The 24,299-nt window shown below is 41.3% G+C and overlaps 1 protein-coding gene across 1 annotated transcript in view; it reads right to left on the bottom strand.

Moving 5' to 3' along the window:
* LOC124594764 (regulating synaptic membrane exocytosis protein 2) overlaps window positions 1-22,735 on the bottom strand; it is a 1,241,912-nt gene extending 1,219,177 nt beyond the window's left edge. Inside the window, exon 1 of the mRNA XM_047133151.1 lies at window positions 21,763-22,735. Coding sequence (XP_046989107.1) covers window positions 21,763-21,872 — 110 coding nt within the window. The 5' untranslated portion in view covers window positions 21,873-22,735. The remainder of the gene's footprint in view (window positions 1-21,762) is intronic.
* Window positions 22,736-24,299: the final 1,564 nt, after the last annotated feature.

Genomic DNA, 24,299 nt, shown 5'->3' with positions numbered 1-24,299 from the left:
CCGGGGTACCGTGATCGAGAGTCATCAACGCTAAGCAGAAGGGCACGAGCTGGTGAGCCAGCTTCGACCGACAGAAGACAATATCCAACGAACAGTTGCGCATTTTGTCACTGGATTGTTTAGTCGGCGCGAGAGAATTACGGAAATGCTCAACAAAGTCCAGTGGCAGACGTCACAAGAGAGGGGTGGTGCATCACGAAGAGGTTTGCTACTGAAATTCCGAGAGAGCATGTTGCGGGAAGACTCTGGCAACATATTACTTTCTCTCAAATATGTCTTGCGAGAGAATCAGAGAAATTAGAGCAACTATGGACGTTTACTGGCAATCATTCTTCCCATACACCATTCATGAGTGGGACAGAGGATGGGGAAAAGATAGTTGTACTACAAGTGCTCTTCGCCATACACCGTAAGGTGGCTTGCAGAGTATAGTTGTAGATGTGGGTCTCTCCCTCCATCAGTCACTAAGAAGAAATTTGGGATTTAATTGAGGACAAGTTCACAGACTGGTAGTAAGATTCTGTACGTTTCCTTCTGTTCGCTTTGTTGCCCATTATATGGAATGAATTCGTCCCAGTTACATCCCAGTTGACTGTAGACGCAATGGCACGAGTGACCGATCCCGACTACTGATGACTGTACTGCAGAAGCACAAGAAATGATAGAATGGTACGTATAGAGCTAGCTTTATTTTATTTGGAACTAGCTGGCACCTGCACATTAACAGGCAGAAGTGACATATTTAACAGAAAATCGTCTCGAGAATATTTCATGTTAGAGACGAGGACAGAAATGTACTTTAGATCCCACTAGTGGAATTATTTATCTAACATGCATGTAATCCGCGCATGTGGTGACAAATGAGATCCTAAGCTGATCGGGGGCATGACCTCTCCAATGTCACATTTGGTCAGGTTCTTTAGAATAACTGCTAATTATCACCGTCTAACGGCGGTAAGCAGTGATGAAACTTCTCGGACAGAGTAGGACGAATGTAGAAAGCAATGAACATATTTTTGAATTGTTTCAGTGCATGATATACTATATTCATTTATGATGTACGTTGTGGTTTGGAGCTGGATGAGCAGAGTCTTTCTGTTCGTGTCTTACATCGATAATACAGAGAAGTTTATTCCAGCGATGTTAAAGATATATTTTACAAATATTTGGCCTTGAAGATTTCATTCGAATTTTTAAAAAATGTAAACTTGTTAGGTGACATAGTGGAAACCAGTGTCTTTCCCAAGCAAGCAAGTTATTCATTGCGTAACATGGCATAATTAATCTAGGCGAGAACACAGGAAAAATTTAAGATGAACTGTCATAATTTTACATTGGTTATTCGTAGAGTGAGAGGGCGTAGTAAATTTTAGACTTCACAGGAGACTGTACAAGTGTTATTAAAACCAGAATTTCGAAAACCTATACCCTGACAAGTTACACAAGTACTGAGCCTCAAATTAAAAGAAACGTACGTTTCTCTGAGTGCAAATTGAAGACCGTAGACATAATTATTTTCTGTCATTTTGCTGTTGTTTATCAAAATGTTAGAAGTATGGAGGGAATTTTTTTTAAACTGTTGTTAGTACAGTCATGTCCGAGGATGAAGTAACTTTTTGTAGACACAGAGGCCGGCCGGTGTGGCCGAGTGGTTCTAGGCGCTTGAGTCTGGAACCGCGCCACCACTACTGTAGCAGGTTCGAATCCTGCCTCGAGCATGGATATGTGTAATGTCCTTAGGTTGGTTAGGTTTAAGTAGTTCTAAGTTCTAGATGACTGATGACCTCAGATGTTAAGTCCCATAGTGCTCAGAGCCATTTGAACCATTTAGACACAGAGGCACACGATTTTGAGTAACTGCGAAACTGTACCAAGAAGAAGAGAGCTAAAATAATGCTGCAGTGTGGCTGCAAGTAATAATGGCCACGTAAAACATGAAGCGGGGAGAGGCAGGCGGTGTGCGGTGCGGCAGCTGCCTAGGCGCGAGGCCCGCCAGATAAGCGCAGGGGGTCCACCTGCGTCTGTTCCGACGCACAGCTGTGCAATCACTGGCGCGAACCGATGTGTTAATCACCGGTGTAGGCGCAAAATGCGCGGCTGCTCGTGACGACTGTGCACTGAAGTATTATCACGCCAGCAAACGCGGCCATCAAACAAAGGAGGTTAATCAAGAATATTAACTACTTCAAAAATATAAAAAACCCAGCATTCACTGAAAACAACGAAATGAATTTTTCCATTTATTCTCCGCAAAAAAATTTTCTTGCGTTGAAACATTTCTCTCGTTCTGTGCTAGTTACAGCGCCAGACTTTCACTTGGTGGTCAAAATTAGAACTATTTTTTTTGCACCGTGAATCGCTTCCGCTTACAATAATTACAGCCCACACCGCACGTCTGTAAGTAGCTGTACTTTAATTATAGCCACCTGGCACCTTAATATGTACCCACTTCAGTGCATTAATTGCTTTCTCTCTGTAGCTAACAGTCTTCCCGCAAACACTTCACATAATTTACTACCTGATACTTTCTGCACGGTCGTAATTGCACTATTAAGAGGGCTACGCCTATCATTATGGTCTAACCGTTTTGTGTTCACTCGCCCACACTTCAACACCTGACCTGCTGCCCAGGGGAAAATAGCCATTGATGGGTTGCTCTTGCCACATGTACTTGAAGATTCTAAGCAACCAAAAAAATACTGCTCCTAACAGCTGTAATTATTAGTTTTCAAATGAAGTAAATACTTATGTAACGTTGACATAAAAATTTTCTGGGTTTGGTACCGCGTCATAATGTAAAAACTACTGCTGCTATAGAAAAGCCAACGTTTCGGCCACGATTGCAGCGGCTTTCTTCTGGGTCTAATGGTGCGTTCTAGCTATGCATAGGACACAATCGGCTTGTAGTGAAATTGCGTGCTTATGGAATGTTATCTCAGTTATGTGACTGGATTTGTGAGTTCCTGTCAGAGAGTTCACAGTTCGTAGTAATTGACGGAAAGTCACCAAGTAAAACAGAAGTGATTTCTGGTGTTCCCCAAGGTAGTATTATAGGCCCTTTGCTGTTCCTTACCTATACAAACGATTTGGGAGACAATCTGAGCAGCCCTCTTAGGGTATTTGCAAATGACTGTGTCATTTCTCGACTAATAAAATCAGCATAAGATCAAAAATTTGCAAAACGATTTAGGAAAGATATCTGTATGGTGCGAACATTGGCAATTGACAATAAATAACGAAGTCATCCACATGAGTGCTAAAAGGAATCCGTTAAACTTCAGTCAAATATAAAGGCCGTAAATTCGACTAAATACCTAGGAATTACAATTACGAACAACTTAAACTAAAAGGAACACATAGAAAATGTGGGCAAGGCTAACCAAACACTGAGTTTTATTGGCAGGACGCTAAGAAAATGTAACAGATGTACTAAAGAGACTGCCTACACTACGCTTGTCCGTCCTCTTTCAGAATACTGCTGCCCGGTGTGGAATCGAAAAAGTTCAAAGAAGGGCAGCACGTTTTGTTTTATCACGGAGTAGGGGAGACAGCGTCTGAAATGGTATAGGATTTGGGGTGAACAAAGCGTTTTTCGTTGCGGCGGAATCTTCTAACGAAATTTCTAATCTCGAACTTTCTCCTCCAAATGCGAAAATATTTTGTTGAAGCCGACCGACATAGAGAGAAACGATCAACATGATAAAATAAAGAAAATCAGGGCTCGTACTGAAAGATATAGGTGTTCGTTCTTTCCGCGCGCTAAACGAGATTAGAATAATAGAGAATTGTCAAGATGGTTCGATTAACCCTCTGCCAGGCACTTAAATGTGATTTGCAGACTACCCACGCAGATGTAGAGACAGACAACTGGGGAAAAGGTACCGCCATGTGGGTTTTCTGAGCTCTGTAATTTCGCGTTTAAAAGCTGAACAAATAGTGCTAGATGTCATTGCTATTGCTGCACAGGTAATACACTTACTATTGAATGAAATCACAATGGTAACAGTGACGCCCTAGCAGTAGCATGAGGAAAGAGAACTGAGTCTTTGCGCAAACGTGCACACCACATGTTATGGCGCCATCTCGTGGCCACGTTAACGCGTGAATTAAGAACAGCAGCGGTAGGAAAAAGAATACAGGGTGATTTTGCTAAATGGGGACAAATTGCAGGAAATGATTCCTGAGACGTCATATATGTACGCCCACTAGAAGGAAAAACATGTTTGACCGTATAGATTGTCGTTGTTGAAAACTCACTGCGAACACAGCAGGCAGTACACTATTTTAGCTCCGCACTCATGAAAGGAAGATAAGGGTTTAGTGTCTCGTCGACATCCAGGTCATTAGAAACGGAGCTGAAGCTCGGATTGTTTCAAGTATGTGGGAGGAAATCGGCAGTGCCCTTTTCCAAGGAACCATCCCGGCATTTGCTTTGAGTGGGTTAGGAAAATTACATAAAATCTGAATTAAGGTGGTCAGACGCTGATTTGAATCGTCTTCCTCCAGAATACGAGTCGATGGTGCTAACCACTGCCCAACCTCGATCGGTTCCACACTCAAGAAGGCAGTAATGTTGCCTGACCAGAGTGAGTCTACAACAACAATGAAGAGAATGCCACCTAGTACCAATGTGAGAGTGCCGCAGACTCAACAAATGGAACATGGTTTGGAAAAATCGAGACCGAATTATGTAGTGGAAATGGGACCGGTGATTTGAGATATGGCGTTGAGACAAGACCCTGACATGGATGCCGTTCGCGGAGAAAGTAATCTTTTAAATACTACAAACAACCCTGTTGGAAGAACATCCGCAACTGAGCATTATACCAGAGGTTGAAAATACTGCTTCAGTTGTAAATATCTTTTATTATCACGACCGGTTTCGGGCTCTCGTAAGCCCGTCCTCGGGTGTCGCAACTGTGCTGTGGCCCCCGAGCGCCGCGGTGGACGCGTGCTAGGCCCAGTGTGCTACCTATGAGCGCAGAACAGCGAGTCTTCTACAAACTATCACTGGAAAAATATATACTCTAATGCGACAATCCAGTGGTAGGTGATAGGCACTATGACGGGTACAAATGTCGAAAAAATTCATGGTTTCTCATACAAAGAAGTGATGAAAGAGTTCATTCAGTAATGTCAGCAAATCAGTTCACCAGTGTTCTTACATCAAAGTTGGTAGAAGACTGGAAGACTGATTTTATCCGCAATTATCTATATGGGCACACGAAGATCCACACGATGTGCATGGCTCTAAATTGCTATACTGCAGAAAAATTCGAGCTGAATTTTCTAGAAAGATTCTTATCACAAAGCCGAGAATCTAAAGAGAAGGCTGAAATATTCAGGGCTCGTAATCATCCGGATGGTGGCAAATATAAAATAATGGCTGAATTTTTAACTATTGCTACCGAAACGATTTGATTTCTGCCCAGCCACTGCTACTCGAGGATTTTATTCGTATATTGATTCCTAAGTTGGCACAGCACGAACACGCTACTGCTGTCACAAGCAGAAATGATAGCATGGAACAGTTCATTTCTATATTGGAGGATTTGGATAATCATAGCCGAACTGGTACTAATTATAATGGTAACAGGGACCGCTTTCAGCCAGACACGCGTTCTGAACTGTCACAATAGAATTTCCAGCTACTGAATCAACGTAACAGGGTCATTCAACGAGAGGAACAGATTTAAGAACGATTGGACGAGCAGTGGAAATGGTTATCGAAGAGGCTACCTTACCACGACAATAGGCCTCAATAGTGGACAAGAAGAGATCCTCACAGCAGTAATAAAGAAATGTGGCGTCCTGCCCCAAGCTCAGACAAAGTCGAATGATCATATTTCTGTAATCGATTCAAGCACGTGAACAGGAACCCTTGTAGTCGAGCCACTTCGAATCGTACTTGTAATAGAAATATTAAAAAGGATTAAAAATTTACAGAGACATGAAAATGAGAGTGTAGACGGTCAGTCACAGAAAAGTGTTGTAATTAATTCCCTCTGACTTGGAGCCCTTGACGCTGATGTCTTGTGTCAAGAGCTGACTAATAACAAGACAACTTCTAAAAATTATAGATAGAAAGAAAATCTTGGACCAAACGAAAAGCGTTTACTCAGCACTCATGGAGTTTCGATTAATATAGATGAAAGAGAAGGATACCTCTTTATAATTATACTGGATAATGATAGTCTTACAGAAGACTTGTTGACAGAAAATCAGCCTTCAATGAAATCTGCAATTTGTCCTGAAATATTTGTAAACTTCGGGAATATTACAATGGTAACGATTGTAGACACTAAAAGTGACGCCATGGTGATTTCAAGAGGTGCTTTGAAGAAATGTAAAGCTATCAAGTGATGTAAGATAGTACTCATTACGAAGGTGAAGTAACTGATCTCGTCGAAGCATCCGTTAGGTATCACGGAAAGAACTGGAGTTAATGTTATTAATGGGTGAAGACGTTAACGCTGATATAATATTAGGCGTTGTTAGTTAAAGCGGATTAAAGGAAGAGTAGATTCGAGCAATGGAAGTGTGGAGCTATAGTTCGACGGTCAAAAAATAATATTATGGTTTGAAGAAAACCGGAAAACAAAACTGAAATCGTCATTTATGAGATTTCTGGGAGAAAACCTTGAAGTTTTACCCAAAGAAAGAGGTATTTTTGGATTCAGGAAAAAAAATTACATGGGCAAGAAGTTAATTTGGATATCATCGATATGTTTGAAGAGGGCATCAGTTGCACGTGACTGAGAGAAAGTGGAAATCAAAGCAGTAGTAACAGAAAATGGGCTATGCGTCTACAGTGATCCAAAAGAAGTATCAAAACTTCAGGATATACGTTTTATGCTGGAGAAGTCCGATAGGGAAAGGGTGGAATGTGAAAACTTAAATAAAGGAAATTAATGCTTGAAATTTTTTGCCCTGGAATGGGAACTGTGAACTACTAGGATGACGATAGGGGATTGGAAGAAAGAAAATGTTCATACTTGAAACTTGCTAAAAGAGCGTTGCGAGGCTACTTCGGGGAATATTACCCCTATGTTGACACTGTGACTGGACGTACAAGAGTTATCAAGAGAAGAATGGAAAGGTTTTAGTGGGAACGCACTACCTTTCCAAAACGCTGAAGAATTAATGTAAGGAGTTCTCTAGAGTATTTTGAGATCCTTTACGAATACGAAGTATTCTCTCTACAAATGTTGTGGAAGTAGGAACGTACCTACATGTAAAACACAATGAAAATAACATAGTTTTCATGTCATTCCATTTCAGGAAGTAATTGAAAGGACCTCCCTGTGAGTATAAGTTTTGTTCGTTAATGACTACGACCTAAAGACGCAGTTATCTCGGAACTTGGAACTGCGCGCGCACACACACACACGCAAGTTTATATATATATATATATATATATATATATATATATATATATATATATACGAGGGTTGGAACTTAAATAGTGGCAACTATTTATTAACAACCGATACAAAAGAGTTACGTGTTTGCACCTGTTACTGTCCTTCAAAGTAATCACCACCGTTGTGTAGAACCCGTTGCCAGTGATGTGGAAGGCGTAGTATACCGTTGGCAGAGCATGTTTTGTTGATGGTGCGAATGGAACTGTCTACTGCCTGTCGAATCACTGGGTTCTGAAGCAAATGCTACAAAGTGATTCCTTCATCTTCGGAATCAAATAAAAGTCACGAGGACTTTCAAGTCCGGAGAGGATGGTGGATGGTAGAGTGCTTCCCAGTCCCATCGACCGAACAGAGCAGCCACAGCTTGCGCTGTAATATGTGCCCGCACATTGTCGTGCAAAATGATGGATTGTTTGCGCAGAAAGTGTCACCGCTTCTTTCGCAAAGCTGGTCGCAGGTGATGCTCCAAAAACGAACAGTAATACTGTGCATTGACGGTCTGCCGTGGAGGAACGTAATGCGTTAGGATAACACCATCACAGTCGTACACGAGAATCACCATAACTTGAGACCGCTCCATTCGCGCCATCAACAGATCAGATTCTGCCAACGGTATACTACGCCTTCCACATCGCTGGCAACGGGTTCTACACAACGCTGGTGACTACTTTGAAGGACAGTAACAGGTGCAAACATTTATCTCTTTTCTATCGGTTGTGAATAAATATATATATATATAATTATGAACATTAAATTTTGGTGTTTGCTTTTTGGTGGAAATCTTATCGTGTTTGCGATTGTTCTAAGAGTTTTTAACACTATTTGTAGGAATGATTTCTTTTATTAAAAACTGTCACTACGTGTGATTTATATGTTAGTCATATTTGAATCTTTATAATAATTTAGAGTCGTGTTATAGTATATATTCCACTTTGCAAAGTTGAGTGTTCGCTAATTCCATTTTTTTTTTTTTTTTTTTTTTACTTTAAATGCAATGGATGCACCGGCAAACACCATTCGTGCACATATAAACATCTAATATGAGGAGTTACTGAACGAAATGTCTTGAAATCTTAACATTACTACCAGGTTGGGTAATTCAAAAGTATCAACACCTTATCAGCCCACTGCATTTACATAAAGCTTTTCTAAATGTTAACTTTATATTAAATCTTTTATTTTTGATACTTGTTAAGTCACCCAGCCTCAAATATTATACTTTGTGTTTACAGCTGTAAAGGTATTATTTGTTTGGGCACCAACTGTTTAGGTGAGTTAGGGTTCTTGGAACTGCCTCTGTTTGGTTTGAGTCAGTGACGTGTGTGTTTGCGTGTGTAATATTTATGCTTTACGTATTTTTTCCAGTTAATTTGATTCAGATTTCACATTCTTTTGTCATACTGCATGAAGTCCAGAACACAAAATTTCCTTTTCTTTAAATTACAGTTATCAGAAATATTTGTAACGAATATACAGATTTAAAGAAAATTTCCTTTTGTTGTAAGAGGGGCAGGAGGGGGGGGGGGGGGGGGCGCCGGGAGGAATTCGTGGGGTGGCTATATCTTCAAGATATCAGATGTCATCTCACATTTTTATTTATGCACATATGACTGAAATTTTTATATGTAAAATAATATCTAAATTGGCCCCTGTACTCATCCCCCCTTTGATGGAGCTATTTGATTATAAAATGACTGTAAAGGAAAGAAATTGCGCAGAAAAGCATTGCACTCCTCTGACGATCCCGTGAAGAGCACTTATTTTGTTGCTCTGTTGTAGTCAACCCTTGCAGCTGCACGAGCCCGAGAGAAGCTACGTCAGCTCACTGTGGGTCGGACGATAGCAGTAAAGGAAATGACGACGGATGACGTGAAACTATGCAAAAAAAACTGATGAAAGTAAGATTTTGAACGGGATATCGAGGGTGCAAGAAAGAAGCGAGTATTGTAAGTAAAATAATAATTATATTTGGCAAAGTGTCTGAGATGTTTAACCAAAGTGGTTCAGTAGGTACTCATTTTGCGTATTAAAAGTTGCTGGAAGATAATAATTTAACACTCTAAACGCATAACTCTGGGCTTCTTCTTTCATTTAATAATTTTCCCACGAAACGTCACCATGCAAGGAGCGATACACTCAACAAGGATTCGGTGCTGTAGTAAAAGTAAAACAGAGCACATTATTGTCGTGCCCCAGGAGCCATATTTTCAAGCGTAGAAGACCGAGTACGCCAGACCTTTAACATAAGGACTGTAGGAGTCAGTGCTCAAGTACAAATACTGCATGTGACAGACTCTTCCATTAACATTTTCCTTTTACAGTCAGATTACATGACACAAAATTAAAACTGTTACGAAAAGAAAAGAAAAATTAACATTTACGTGGTCATAAATATTAACAGACAGTTCTTATATGAGAGAACAAATATTCAAAAGCGGTACAATTAATTTTATCAAAATGGTTCAAATAGCTCTGAGCACTATGTGACTTAACTGCTGTGATCATTAGTCCCCTAGAACTTAGAACTACTTCAACCTATCTAACCTAAGGACATCACACACATCCATGCCCGAGGCTGGATTCGAACCTGCTGCCGTAGCTGTCGCGCGGTTCCAGACTATAGCGCCTAGAACCGCTCGGCCATAATTTTATCAAAACTGAGCTCGTCTTAGTGTTCATACAACAGCTGCTACGAAAAAAATATCCCGAAACCAATGTTATTAAAATTTACAGGTATCAAGTGAAATTATTCTCAGGAGATTCCACAACTGCAACATTTCTGCCATGCAATATCTCTGATATTATGTGCAGACGCTTGTTTGTATCAAGAGTTTATCTTTCCCGTCCACACACTTTATACAGGATAAATGTCAACTTGATGTCCAAACACATTTACTAATTAAGTAAGCATTAGTTGTGTGCCTCATCGATATCTTTCGAGCGACGTTTACACATACTGGAATTCACTCGGAAAAATGTAACGTGCTTAATTCTGATATTGCATGGGCTAGTTTATTACTCTATTACTAAGGGATCTTAATTATTCTTCAAAAACTAATTTCAGCAAATGTTACGTCTTTTGGACAAACAGTAGATTCAACTAAATTTCCCGTTAAAAAATTGAATGAATATGGATGTTTTCTTCCGTGCGAAGGCTGATTTGATGCAGCTCTCCACGCTACTCTATCCTGTTCAAGCCTCTTCATCTCCGAATAACTACTGCAACCTACATGAATTTGAAACTGTTTACTTTATTCATCTCTTGGTCTTCCTCTACAATTTTTACCCCCTCCCCCTTCACTCCCCCCCCCCCCTCCCAAATACACACATTTCCCGCCAATACTAAACGGACGATTCCTTCATGGAATGTGTCCTACCCACCGATCCCTTCTTTTAGCCAAGCCAAGCAACACATTTCTTTTCTCCGTAATTCTTTCCAGTACCTACTCATTAGTTAAGTGATCTGGCAATCTCATCTTTACCATTATTCTGTAGCACCACAATTCAAAAGCTTCTATTTTCTCCTTGTCTAAACTGTCTATCCTTCTCGTTTCACTTATGTGTAAAGACTTCCTAACACTCAAATTTATGTAGAGAATCCGAAGTCAGTACACTGTTGGTATTTTATTTTCGAATATAAGATTATTTCGGTTTTATTGCCTTCATCAGTACATGTCCTGACGTTATAGATGGACTTTGAGTAAACTATTATTTCTGTTTGTAGTTGTTTACGCAATATGTTTTTCAGCAACATTTTAAAGTTGCTCGATAATTTGCTTTTGCAGATATATTATACATTTTTTACTATCTGACAGGTGTAGAAATTCGAATTTGACAGCTAGCTGTTTACTCAAAGAAAAAAAATCTTTCAATAAACAACTAGCTGTCAGACTTCAATTTCTACATCCGTCAGGTAATGAAAGACGGGGAAAAGCAAATTATCGAACAACCTTAAAACGTTGGTGAAAAATATATTACATCTGACAACTATTGACAGAAATAATGGTTAACTCAAAGTAGACATATATCCATCTACAACGTCAGGATATGTATTCATGAAGGCAATAAAACCTGAATAAGGTTATATAGTAACAAAATATCAGTCTCCTGTCCTTCAATTCTCTGCATAATTTCCTACTGTGACACAATAAAACCTGAAGCTCTCACAATAAAGAAACTTAAATTTATATTAGGTATTAACTAGTTCCTTTTTTCAAAAATGCTTTCCGTACTATAGCCAATCTTCATTTTACACCCCCTTAATTTCAGGCATCACCGGTTTTTTGCTGTCCAAATGGCAAAACTTATCTATTACCTTCGGAGCGTAATTTCCTACTAATTTCCTCGACGTTGCCTGATTTAAATAGACTGCATTCCATTACCCTTGTTTTGCTTTTGTTGATGTTCATCTTATATCCTACTTTCAAGTCACTGCTCATTCCGTTCAGCTGCTTGGCGTCTCTGACAGAATTACGATGTGTTGACAAACCTCAAAACTTTTATTTCTTATATCTGAACTTCAGTGCCCTCTTCGAATTTCAAATTTCTAATGAGTTTCCTTTGCTGCTTACTCAACAGCTATAGTGTGTTAATTTTGACCGCCATTTAAATTATTTTTCAGTTCCAGTCGTGAAATTAATCATCACTGTTTTCTCTATTTGCTGCAACGTAAGAAAGCGTAATGGCTCCCATTCTTATCGTATTTGATGTGCAGGTATAGTTTAAGGTGATTGCCAGGGCAGCAGAGAAAGCGAGGCAGAGCTGTGCCCGCTAAGTAGCCCTCTGACGCCGAGAACAAGACAGTGCGAATCCCAGCACTGCTGGCTGGGAGTTTTCTAGTTTCTATACAGAAGGCATAGCCGTTTGACGGTATGAATAAGTAGGAAGTGAAGTGTAGTCTGGGCCCCACAGTTCAGGCCTCACTACCGAGGCACCCATGCAGCTTTGTCCATAGCAGGAGATGAAAATACTGACTATAATAACTATACTGATGCTCTTTGGAATGTAAAACGTTCATCTGGATCATAAGACATGCGATATTACAAGTGCTGTTCATCTAATTTTGTTTCTATAGCCACAATATACAGGGTGTTGCTAAACGATACCAACAAAATTGGAGAAGCTGGGTGTCTTGAGAAATCAACGGAGGATAGGAACTTGTGTCCAGAAATTTCATCCAGTGACGCTACAGAGCGTCGAAGTTAAAGGTGCTGGCAGCTGCCATTAGGCCACCCCTTTGTGGGCTGACGGAGCGTAGGCGGAACGTGTCGCAATCTTGTTTGTTACTCAGTGATCACGGCTATTGCCACAATCGCCAGTGCAGAGGTGGAGCTAGCCGCTGTGTAGATTGGTCTTGTCTCCTATGAATGTGATGCTCCAATGTCTCAATACATGACAGTTTCTAACATGGGTTTATATCCACAGTTTATCTTTCTCCTGGCACCCCCTAAAATCTCCAATGTTTTTCGGTACACAGGGAAAAAAAATGAACTGCAGGTAGAAACTCATGTCCAAAACTGTTTTCCACCAAGACAATAGAGCATCACATTCATAGGCGACAAGACCAATCTACACAGCGGCTAGCTCCACTTCTGCACTGGCGATTGTGGCAATAGTCGTCATCACTGGGTAACAAGCAAGATTACGACACGCTCCGCCTGCCCTCCGTCAGCCCACAAAGTCACGTTTGCTGCCAAAGGGGTGGGCTGGCTCAAGGCGCCGGAGCTTGTACCTTCGACGCTCTGTAGTGTCGTTGAATGACGTTTCCGGATTCTGGTTCCTATACTCAATTTGTTTCTCAAGACATCTCCTACAACCCATCGAAGTCTGTCGGTATCGTTTTGTACTATCCTGCATATAGGGGACTGCAGAATATGCACAGATTGCTCCCTGAGAACGTGTGCTTGTAATTTTCTGTTTGAGTACAATTACACCAACAGCCTTTCTTAATGTGTACCTCACTTCAGATTTTGCGGCATTTCTTATAAATTCTCTCTATAGTCAAAAAAGCCTTCTACCGTTCGAATTGTAATTCTTTGTATACACTTGATGTTTGCAGTAATCACAACCTTATGTCGGGTCCACACAGAAACAGAAAATCGGTACACGTCTTACAAATGATGTGTAATCAATGTCTTTGGTAGGAAAATTACGTTTTCCGCTATTGCACCAGTAAATCAAAGCCTGCCTTCTGATTTACCTGTAGTTGACGCAATATATTCGTTCCACGTATTCGTGCTACACGAGGTATATCACGAGTTTGTCATTTATCTTACGGCTAAAAGCGGGTACTATATTGTCACATTTGGTCGTGCACAGAGTTTCAGATCTGTCTACAGTAACAAATAATTGCTACTCTCTGTACGAGGCTGATAGTTTGTCATTGTGGCTTCAGTAAAAGACCAGTAAACCCCACCGCCGATTCGTTAAGGAATCGATCACCTATGTTTAAAACTGTGTCACCCAGTGATATAATTTTGCAGGTGCATTCAGTGGTATATGTGGATACGGTCTGAAAACGTGTTGCGAATAGAGTTTTTAGGAAGGAAGTAATCAACTAAAACGTCATGCCTGATGCTCTACCTTTACTGCAAGAACAGCTAAAATGTGGTAAGCGATAAACGTTTTTCCTTTCATCATTTTGTGAGGATGGAGGAGCATATCAACGACAAGAAATGTTGCAATGGTTTGAAAAGTTCGCTAGGAGTCACCATGTGCTCTTATTCTCAAATACTGGATGAACTTAGTGTGGGTAATTCGCGAGCCGTGACTTATGCTGTCCCAAGACAGACACACAGTTGCTGACTGTAATACTTGTTGTGTTGAACCTTCAACATAAGACTATATCTCTTAATGAATGGATTATGACAGCAATTTAAATTTTTAAATTTGATCAATAAGTGAATGAGATATTGAAAATAAAATTGTTGTTGCCCCTGGAAGCTATTACGTAGGCAACCCTCAATGAAACAGTGTCCCAGGTTAGCGGATTAGTAATGCAGATGTGGAGTTGACTGCAAATTAATGCTTCATCTACATCTACATCTATGTGATTACTCTCCTATTCGCAATAAAGTGCCTGGCAGAGGGTTCAATGAACCACCTTCATGCTGTCTCTCTACCGTTCCACTCTCGAACGGAACGCGGGAAAAACGAGCACTTAAATTTCTCTGTGCGAACCCTGATTTCTCTTATTTTATCGTGATGATCATTTCTCCCTATGTAGGTGAGGGCTAACAGAATGTTTTCGCAGTCGGAGGAGAAAATTGGCGATTGAAATTTCATGAGAAGATTCCATCGCAACGAAAAACGCCTTTGTTTTAACGATTGCCACTCCAATTCACGTATCATGTCTGTGACACTATCTCCCCTGTTTCGCGATAATACAAAACGAGCTGCCCTTCTTTGTACTTTTTCGATGTCATCCGTCACTCCCACCTGATGCGGATCCCACACAGCACAGAAATATTCCAGAATAGGGCGGACAAGCGTAGTGTAAGCAGTCTCTTTGGTAGACCTGTTGAACCTTCTAAGTGTTCTGCCAATGAATAGCAGTCTTTGGTTTGCTCTACCCACAATATTATCTATGTGATCGTTCCAATTCAGGTTATTTGTAATTGTAATCCGTTAGTATTTAGTTGAATTTACAGCCCTCAGATTTGTGTGACTTATCGCGTAATCAAAATTTAGCTGATTTGTTTTAGAAATCATGTGAATAAATTCACACTTTTCTTTATTCAGGATCAATTGTCACTTTTCGCACCATACAGATATCTTATCTAAATCATTTTTGAAGTCGTTTTGATCATGTGATGACTTTACAAGACGGTAAATGACAGCATCATCTGCAAACAATCTAAGACGGCTACTCAGATTGTCTCCTATGTTGTTAATATAGACCAGGAACAATAGAGGGCATGTAGCACTTCCTTGGGGAACGCCGGATATTACTTCTGTTTTACTCGATGACTTTCCGTCTATTACTACGAACTATGACCTTTCTGACAGGAAATCACGAATCCAGTCGCACACCTGGGGCGATGCTTCGTAGGCACGCAGTTTGGTTAGAAGACGCTCGTGAGGAACGGGTGTCGAAAGCCTTCTGGAAATCTAAAAATATGGAATCAATTTGACATCCCCTGTCGATAGCACTTATTACTTCATGAGTATAAAGAGCTATTTGTGTTTCACAAGAACGATATTTTCTGAATCCGTGCCGACTATATGTCACTAAATCGTTTTCTTCGAGGTACTTCATAATTTTCAAATACAGTATATGTTCTAAAACTTGTAAACTTACAAGCTCAAATCCGTACTAAACGGCAATTGAAGGCTGAAATTTTATGCGATTTGAGCAAGCTGAGTTCATACACGTGATACCAAAGTGATTAAGCAGGAGCATAAATTACAAGATCTTGGTACAGATTCCAGATTCATAAAAATGGAAATGTGCTAAGAGCAGATACTGACAGAAATGTTGTGATATTACACCGTTGCCTGGTAGAGGATGGAGCTGGAATACTTGGCAGAGCCGACATTCAATCACGTCATAAAAATTAACGTGAGATTATGTTATCTGTATAATAACGCCTTTAACTTTCTGACCACGCTCGGTGCGAGCTGAGGAATCAACGCGTCGTCCAGCGCATGTTGACTGTTAATGGACATGCAGGCAATGGATTTGTGAGTGATGTAACTCTCGTCAAGCTAACAGGACTGTTCTTACGTCTCTATTAGTAGAACATCCATGTCATAAAAAAATTAGTAATACATGTCCCTAAATTTTACTTTTCCTTCTTTAGACGAATTTTAAGCTGTAGGTCTGTGGCGATAAGTGAGAGCGAAAAGTTTTTTCACTACGCCTCGTTCAATACTTCTTGCAGCTCACTTAATGTTTTAACTTTTTGTCGTCAACCAAACAGAAAGAATCACCGTACTTACAGCAAACGAAGGAATAATCTGGTTTTGAAAGTGGGTGCAGTACAAAGGACCATTTACAGCCCGTTAGCGAAATTATGGAAAAGAGTCGTGAGCGATACCTCTTACTGGATTATTTATAGACTCTGAGAAAGTACTAACCTATGAAACTTCCTGGCAGATTAAAAGTGTGTGCCAGACCGAGACTCGACCTTTGCCTTTCGAGGAAAGGAACTCTACCGATGATGACGCTTGTTCAAGTTCATCGTTGATCGACCAATTAAGTTTTTTTTTATTATTTTTATTTCAGAGGGCAGTTGACCCTCTGTCCGAAAGCGTACACTCCGAGCTACCGTTTCGGCACCGACTGACCTATCCGAACACGACTCACAGCCGTCCGCACAGCTACACTTCCGCCTGTACCTCGGCTCTTACTTTCTCCTGTTAACCCATGTTACTGTACTGACAACTATGTACTTCAGTGTAGGGGATTACAATCTTCACTGCGTTCCTAGCGGTAAGAAAAGACCAGACGATGATCGAATGAAATGTGGGAAACTGGGTATACGACGAGCTGGTCACTGAATTTATCTCTGATTTTGCTTAAAAATACCCGCGAGATGGCACAGTGGCGAAACCAACGGACTTTTATTGTAGAGGAGCGAGAGGCGAGTCCTGGCCCACCTGTACATAGGTAGGTTTTGTAAATCGTTCCAGGCGATTATCCTGATGCTGCTTTCTACAGGGACGCTGCAGATTGTCTGCACGGTTAGTTAGAAAACGAGCACTGCTCCATCTCCTCTAATGATCTTGATACCAGCGGAAAACAAAACTCTAAAAATTCCAGTTTTCTCCATGGAGAAAGGGAAAAAGTCAACTAAAAAGTGGGCCACATAGTCAATCAGAAACTGAAAATGGTAAAAAATTCATGATCTCAGTCGTTAATTATAACAATGTAGGGAACACCTATGCGGATGCTGCTCCTGTATCAGCGCTCTGAAACGTAGAAAAGCAAGCTTTTTGTACAAATTCTGTAGTCAATAACAGCACTTTTGACGCATATACTACTGAAATCGTTTCCGTATTTGGTAGACCATAAAAGAAAGTCGAAGTTTCACACTGGATGGCACCATTTGTGCACGTGACGTGTGGCGTAATCATGCCGGTCGATGACAATCACTGAGTTTGCAGATAAAATCGCAATCTGTATTCGGAATCTCAGAATGCATAATGGAGTTCTTGTTGTGAGCAGAATTAATGCCAAAATCGATATTTTAAACGGATAAAATATGTGCGTAGAACTGAGATTTTAAGCGAAAACTCTGCCTGTGTCATTCCCAATTACGTCATTACATCGTTTCTTCATAATTAACCATAACACGGAGATGAAATTGTGGAATTAATTCTAAGAAAAATAATTATGGCTGGTCAGCTATAATAGAATCCTAATCTTCCGAGCTAAAGGGTTACTCGACTTGTCTTTGATATTTTGTGTGTCACTCGTTTCACAATTCTGCTTAGAGGACAATAATGAAAACTGAACTTCATAGTCACAGCTAATTGTGTTCCGCAGAATCCGAATAACACGCTTCGACTCACCCAGGCCACAAACAGGGACAATATTCAATGAATTACGTTGACATTGATAACTCGTATATTTTATTACGTCAGTGTCATGTGTCGTCCTCATAATAAATAGTCTCTATGCTCATATTTTATAATTTATTATTTTGTCTGTCGTACTATCTTGATTTCCGCCGATCTCAGAGAATAAAACAGGACGATATCTCTAAGGAGTCGTAAACTAAACTTTTATCGGAGTTACGTTTCAACATGGCGGTCATGATGCAAGCTTGGTAATTGCCTCTCCTGTAATGGAAAACAGTCTTGGTCTGAGTCGTCTTTTTACCCATGTTCTCTTTCTATCTCTCCAATAATCACCACTTTCACTTGATTCAATTTCTCTGTTCCAACATACATGGTGTATCGTATACTATAAAACCAGAAAATTGTTGTCTACTATTCATTACCGTATATAGCCTCACACCGTCTCTAATTTATAAATTTATCTACGAAATCTTGAAGCATTTTCTGTGACGCTGATATGTATGAGTTTGCAGCAGAATTGCTAGCAGCAAGAAACAAGTAATACTCACAAAATATCTTTTAGTAGCTGTCAGCATTATCCCTAAAAATAACTCTCGAAAGGAGCTACATACTGAGATGTCAGGTCAGTTTTGCCAGTATTAGTTTTCGCCCTCTTATCTGGTTCAGAGCAGCGTCTGTAGAGATGTGATCTGCTTTTGGGAACAGAGAAAAATTGCTCTAACTTTGATACGCGAAATGGCATACATGCACAAAAGATAATAAGACTACGAGCATTAATTTAATGAGATGGTTGTAATCCCTGCCAACACCGTCAGACGCATCCTGTGAGAAGTCAGAGGCAGGGTGATTGGGGTTTAACGTAATGTTGGCTTCGAGGTCATTACGCTCGTACGCCCGCGTTGGGCAGCGATGGAGAAGGGAAGAGGCAGTATGCTTTCAAGGGAACCATTCCGGTATTCGTCATACTTGGTGCAGGTGAACCACAGGAAAACTAAAATGAGATGGTCGCCGTGGATTCGAGTCCCCCTCTTCTCGAATGCAAAAATATTCACAGTGTCACTTTGCTCGCTGTGGTAAGTTTGAGCTCTTCATTTACCTTGCCTGCCCTTTCCTCACATCATCCATTCCTAACTGCTTGAGAAGATAAAAAAAAGAGTGCGTTGTGCTTTAGACTGTCCCCTTTTCCAGTATTAAACACAGAGCTGAGTCTAATTTTCGAGTTGTTTCTTATTAATAGTGCCTTGTTCCTTGTCGAATGGCTCCCTGTGAGTAGAGTTAAAAAACAGCACAGAAAAAAGGAGTTTCTTTTTAGCCATTTCTTAATTTTTCGTACAATAGCTTATTTAATTTCAGCATATCTTTGTTTAACTATTGGTATAACGGCACCTTATCCTTTTATTACTTGAAAGGTAAACATCAGTAAAAATAATCATGGATAAGCCTTTGCTGGTAATATAATAACATTTACTTGCTTTCCCTGAATTACTTTTACCGCCACTAATTACAAAGATTAATTCTTTCAGTAACTATCTGTAGTGTTCTGTCGTGGAAGACGGAAATATACCTGACTGAAATGATATTCTATAAATGTTTCATAAAAACTTGTAACATTTAGCTTGAAGATGTTCTGCAACAAATCAAATCTATGAGCCATATGAAAGTTTATTCTGCATTTACTATGTCGAGGCGCTCACTATATAAAATTTTAGGCAAGAATTAGTGTTCTGACTGACTTTTGTTGACAATCTGCCTGTTGATGTAACTGACCACATGTTTTCAAATATTGTCCCCTTCTTTTAGTTGCTACAATACAAGGCTACGTTTTTAATAAATCTGTATGCCGCCGGAACGAGAATTGTTAAGGTACAATTACCCCGCTATATTTTGAAACATATCCTAAGAACAATCACATACTAAGTTTCTAACGTTTTCATCAAAAACTGGTGTTCGGCCAGCGTTGTTTTCGCAGATGGTGGCCGAATGCATAGGCCTACATGCTCGGATCACTATGTGCATTATGGTACAGTGAGTATAATAATGCACGAACATAAAATCTTCAGGCAGGATTCTAGTGTCATTCCAGTTGTATGTGTGCTCTTCCTGCTACGGAAGTATTTGGAGCAAATGTAAGAAAATAAAACTAAATTAACGTACGGCTTCGATGACCAGGTTCACATTCGGAGCTGTTACAATGTCTGGTACATATTTCCGTACACGATTTGTATTTATTTATAAGATAGTGTTGCGAATACATACCTGCCTCCACGATTCGACGTCCCTGCGACAATTAATTGTTTGGCTTCTTGCCTAGGACTTAAACCTTATGCAATGGCATTGCAGCATTTTCTCTCTTATATGTCTGAATGAATATAGTATATTGAAAGCATGAAGCACTTTTTAGTAAGTTATCGGTAGCTGTAAATAGATGTAAGCAGTACAAAGTAGAAATAAATTGTAAAGAATACTGTACTTCCGTCTGATACAACTGTACCGACTAACATCAGAATTAATATAGTCATTCATGTGTCACGCTCATCAGTAACAAATAATCTTACTAATGCAATATAATAATTTATAGCAAGTTGAGTTGTTTGTTCTTAATAAATGCAAGAGAGAAGGAAAAATAAATAGGTAACTGACAATCCTAACGATTCTTCACAGTAAGAAAACTAATATTTTGCTGTAGCTTTGTTGACAGATTTCAGCCTATCAGTTGGTTCTCTGTCCTACAGTGATTAAGTACATTGTTCTTTAGCATTAATATTTTATAAACTACCATTTAGAAATCTCTAGGACCGAAATTTCAGGTCATCATACACTTTTAAATAATTTGTTAATTTATCAAAATTGACAATGAATTCACATCACCGATGATCAGAATTTCACAACGATCGATGTCATTGGTACGTTACCGCTATGTATAAGGAAAAGCAGTTAAACAAGTAACTGTTGGAGGCCCTTTATCTGTGGTACATGCCCGGCGGGAGATTCGACACAATACTGCGTTATCTTTAGCGCCAATTAATGCCATATATCAACCAAATACCAAGTTAATGAGAACTGTTTGAGAGGTTATCTTAAAAAATGGATAAAGTAACAGTCAGAGATGTGAAAGAACCACTGTAGATACAAAAGTAAGTTCTCTAGGTTGAGTTTCGGTTTTGTTTGTTACGTCAACTGATTCCTTAATTGAATAAACTACTGTGGAACTTGCAGGCCTCACATTCAATTCCGAACAGAAATTGGTGGTACTTTTCACATCCAGTAGTTTTAACTGTGAGAGCCAGTAAGGGGTACGGTAACCACAGGCAGGAAAAGTAGTTTCTTACCTCGTTCACTGCTGAGTAGTACTTATGCGACAGAGAAGACTCACATCAATAAGATTACCTTGGACTTCTGCATCAGGAGAGACATTTGTGCTAGGGAAGGGGATTTATTTACTCACTAATTTTTTCGTAGTCTGTATCGACTTACCAGGAAAGTGGATCATGGGTCACAATATTTGGAACCAGGTCTCTCGCACCAGTGCTATAGAACATAATTTTTCTAGTGAAATTGTACAAATAATTCTTATTATAGCAGACAGCATTGTGATTACAGAAATGAAACACACAGTACGTCATCTGGATGGTGATATGTTTTAAATATAGAATTTTTGTTTGCAGACTAAACAGATATTTGAAAATCAAATAAGGCATATATTAAGGCATGTTAATGCTGAATCTTGGCAGAGAACTGCGTCTGTCAAGGAATCTTCGCTCGTAATGGCGAGTAAGGCTAACAAAGAGAGGCAGTGAGAGACACGGTGGCTCACCTCATGATCTCGTTCTCGCGCTCCTCCTCTTGCTTCTGGCGCATCATCACCGACTCGATGATGCGCCGCTCCTCGGGCGTGAGGTGCGAGAGGTCGGGCAGGTCGGCCATGGTGTTGCTGCTGCAGGCGGTTCAGAGCAGCCACCATGCCAGCTCACCATTTCGCCAGTCGCCTCTGCCGGTACACCCGCCGGCCGCCATCTTGACCAGCCCGAGCCGACCTCCTAGCGGCGAGCGCCACAACTAATCCGACTCGGCACCGATCAGAAATCTCCGCCGAACATACCCCCGAGTCTCATAAATCGTGCAGAAGCACCTCAATTTCAGTTTTCACTCGAGCAATTGCGGGATTATAATATATTTAAACTTTAGCCCTGCGGCTCTGCGCCGGTTGCGAATGGCACAGGGAAAGCAGTGCACACTAGAAAATTCTAAGGCGAGAGATCGTTTGAAAAAAAAAAAAAAATTATCAATTTCCTAAGTGGTATTGTAGTATCATCCTATAGCGTATTTTCTAAGCTTTTCTAAGAAACTTTCGGTTCGTTTCTTTTTCGTAAATGAAGTTCGTAACGTTCGTTAATACCTAAGAGTCACTTGATTTTCACATAAAGTCTGTCCCATGGAACAGAGCAAGAGCTACGGCATCTTGGTCGGACGTTACGTGGGGTTGGTGTCCGAAGAGTAGCCACGAAGGGGGCACCAGCATTCCTCGGAGCGCAGTCGCTGCCGCCCCATACTGTGTTACATCGCCGGCCGGCGCGACGCACTACGCCACGGGCTCGCCGCCTCTGCTGCAGCCGCCGCCGTACGCCCCCGATCGCGGTTCTGCGGCCATGGTTCTCGGAAGGACCAGCAGGCGCGGTGCAAGTGTCCGCCCTCACCCTGGCTGAAGCGCGCTGCTGCTAGCTGCCGGTCAGTGCTGCCGAGTCGCCCTGGTAACCCTCCGCACGTGAGTCGTTCACCAGCGTACCAGTTTCGGCGATGAGCGAGCCGCAACACATACGCAGTCTGACCGAGGCAGCCGCTCGCTATTCTGGGCGCTGGTGGGGAGCGCGCCCCTCCCTCCCTCCTTCCCCCTCCCCTCCTACTCGCTCGCCTCCCCTCCCCGCGCCCACGACCCTCCCGCCCTCTCCATTATCATCATCAAAATGCTAAAAGAGACACAGCGCCAGATAAGACCGGGGAAAGCCGGTGGAGGGGGTAACGGAGGGGTAGAGCACTGATTACGAACGCGCAGACGTCCGCCGAGCAAACTTTTTCGAAAAAGCTCGAGGCGCAGAGGATCACTGCTAAAATCGCTCATTCATGCACGGTTAATAAGTAACTAGGTGCGTTAAATCTAAACCAATGGTGTGTGGAACAGCGATGACGTCATGGCGACGGTATTGATCCCCTCCGCGCCGTGCAACGGGGGTCGGTTTTGAATGAAGGCATCGGGCGGGCGCAGTGCGCATGCGCCGTCGCTCACGTGACCGGTGCGTGGGAGGGCGGAACCGCCTGCGCCCGGCCTGCGACCAGGTGCGCTCACACACGTACACTCTCATATACGGGAATCATTCAAGGCCGCACAGGTGTAACTGCTGCCGGTGCTGGCTGTGTGTGTGCGCGACTCGACAGGCCCTGTCGGCGCCGCTCACGTACTGGCCTGCACGCCCGCAGTGCCCTACGTTCCGGATAAAGATTTTTCTATTGATTTGGAAACCGTACAGAGCGCTTCTGGGGCCCATTGTCCTGGGGACGGTGCCAGCGATCTGTGATACGTGGCCTCCTTTGCTGGAGTAGCGCATCGAGCCGTTATACCGCCGTTCCTGGGGAGCAAAAACCAGCACGGCCACTAGAACATTTAAAATATTCAGTTTTCGTTATTCTTTAGCTTTTATATTGAACTTTTGGGTACCAGTTTTCACTATCTGATCCTAACCAGGGAAGGGACTACTATTCTTCTTTGACACATTGTGTGCAAATTAAAACCGGGCCGGCCGGAGTGGCCGTGCGGCTCTAGGCGCTACAGTCTGGAGCCGAGCGACCGCTACGGTCGCAGGTTCGAATCCTGCCTCGGGCATGGATGCGTGTGATGTCCTTAGGTTAGTTAGGTTTAATTAGTTCTAAGTTCTACGCGACTGATGACCTCAGAAGTTAAGTCGCATAGTGCTCAGAGCCATTTGAACCATTAAAACCGGTTTCTCGTTTTCTATGTCAACAGACACAATTTTCTTCGAATCACTACGCATACTCGTAATGCCACAGCAGACACCGTCAATTGTTTCATACAGCAAGCTTCCATTTATCGGGCAGAGTATTCAGTTGGCGGATTATCGGTGCGTAATTCGGCAATTTTTGAGAAAATAATAAACAAAGTCTGTAAGAATCATTAACTGAATTTGCTGTCGTCGCTTGTAAGAACATGATAATAATGTTACAAAGAAAACACTTCCTAATTTTCTGCAAAATTATATCTATTTGATCACGAACCGGCTTGCTCAGAGCCATTTGAACCATTAAAACCGGTTTCTCGTTTTCTATGTCAACAGACACAAT

Source organism: Schistocerca americana, chromosome 2 (genome assembly GCF_021461395.2).
Source record: "Schistocerca americana isolate TAMUIC-IGC-003095 chromosome 2, iqSchAmer2.1, whole genome shotgun sequence".
In the NCBI taxonomy this organism is placed as follows: Eukaryota; Metazoa; Arthropoda; class Insecta; order Orthoptera; family Acrididae; genus Schistocerca; species Schistocerca americana.
This window is presented reverse-complemented; position numbering and strand designations above follow the sequence as displayed.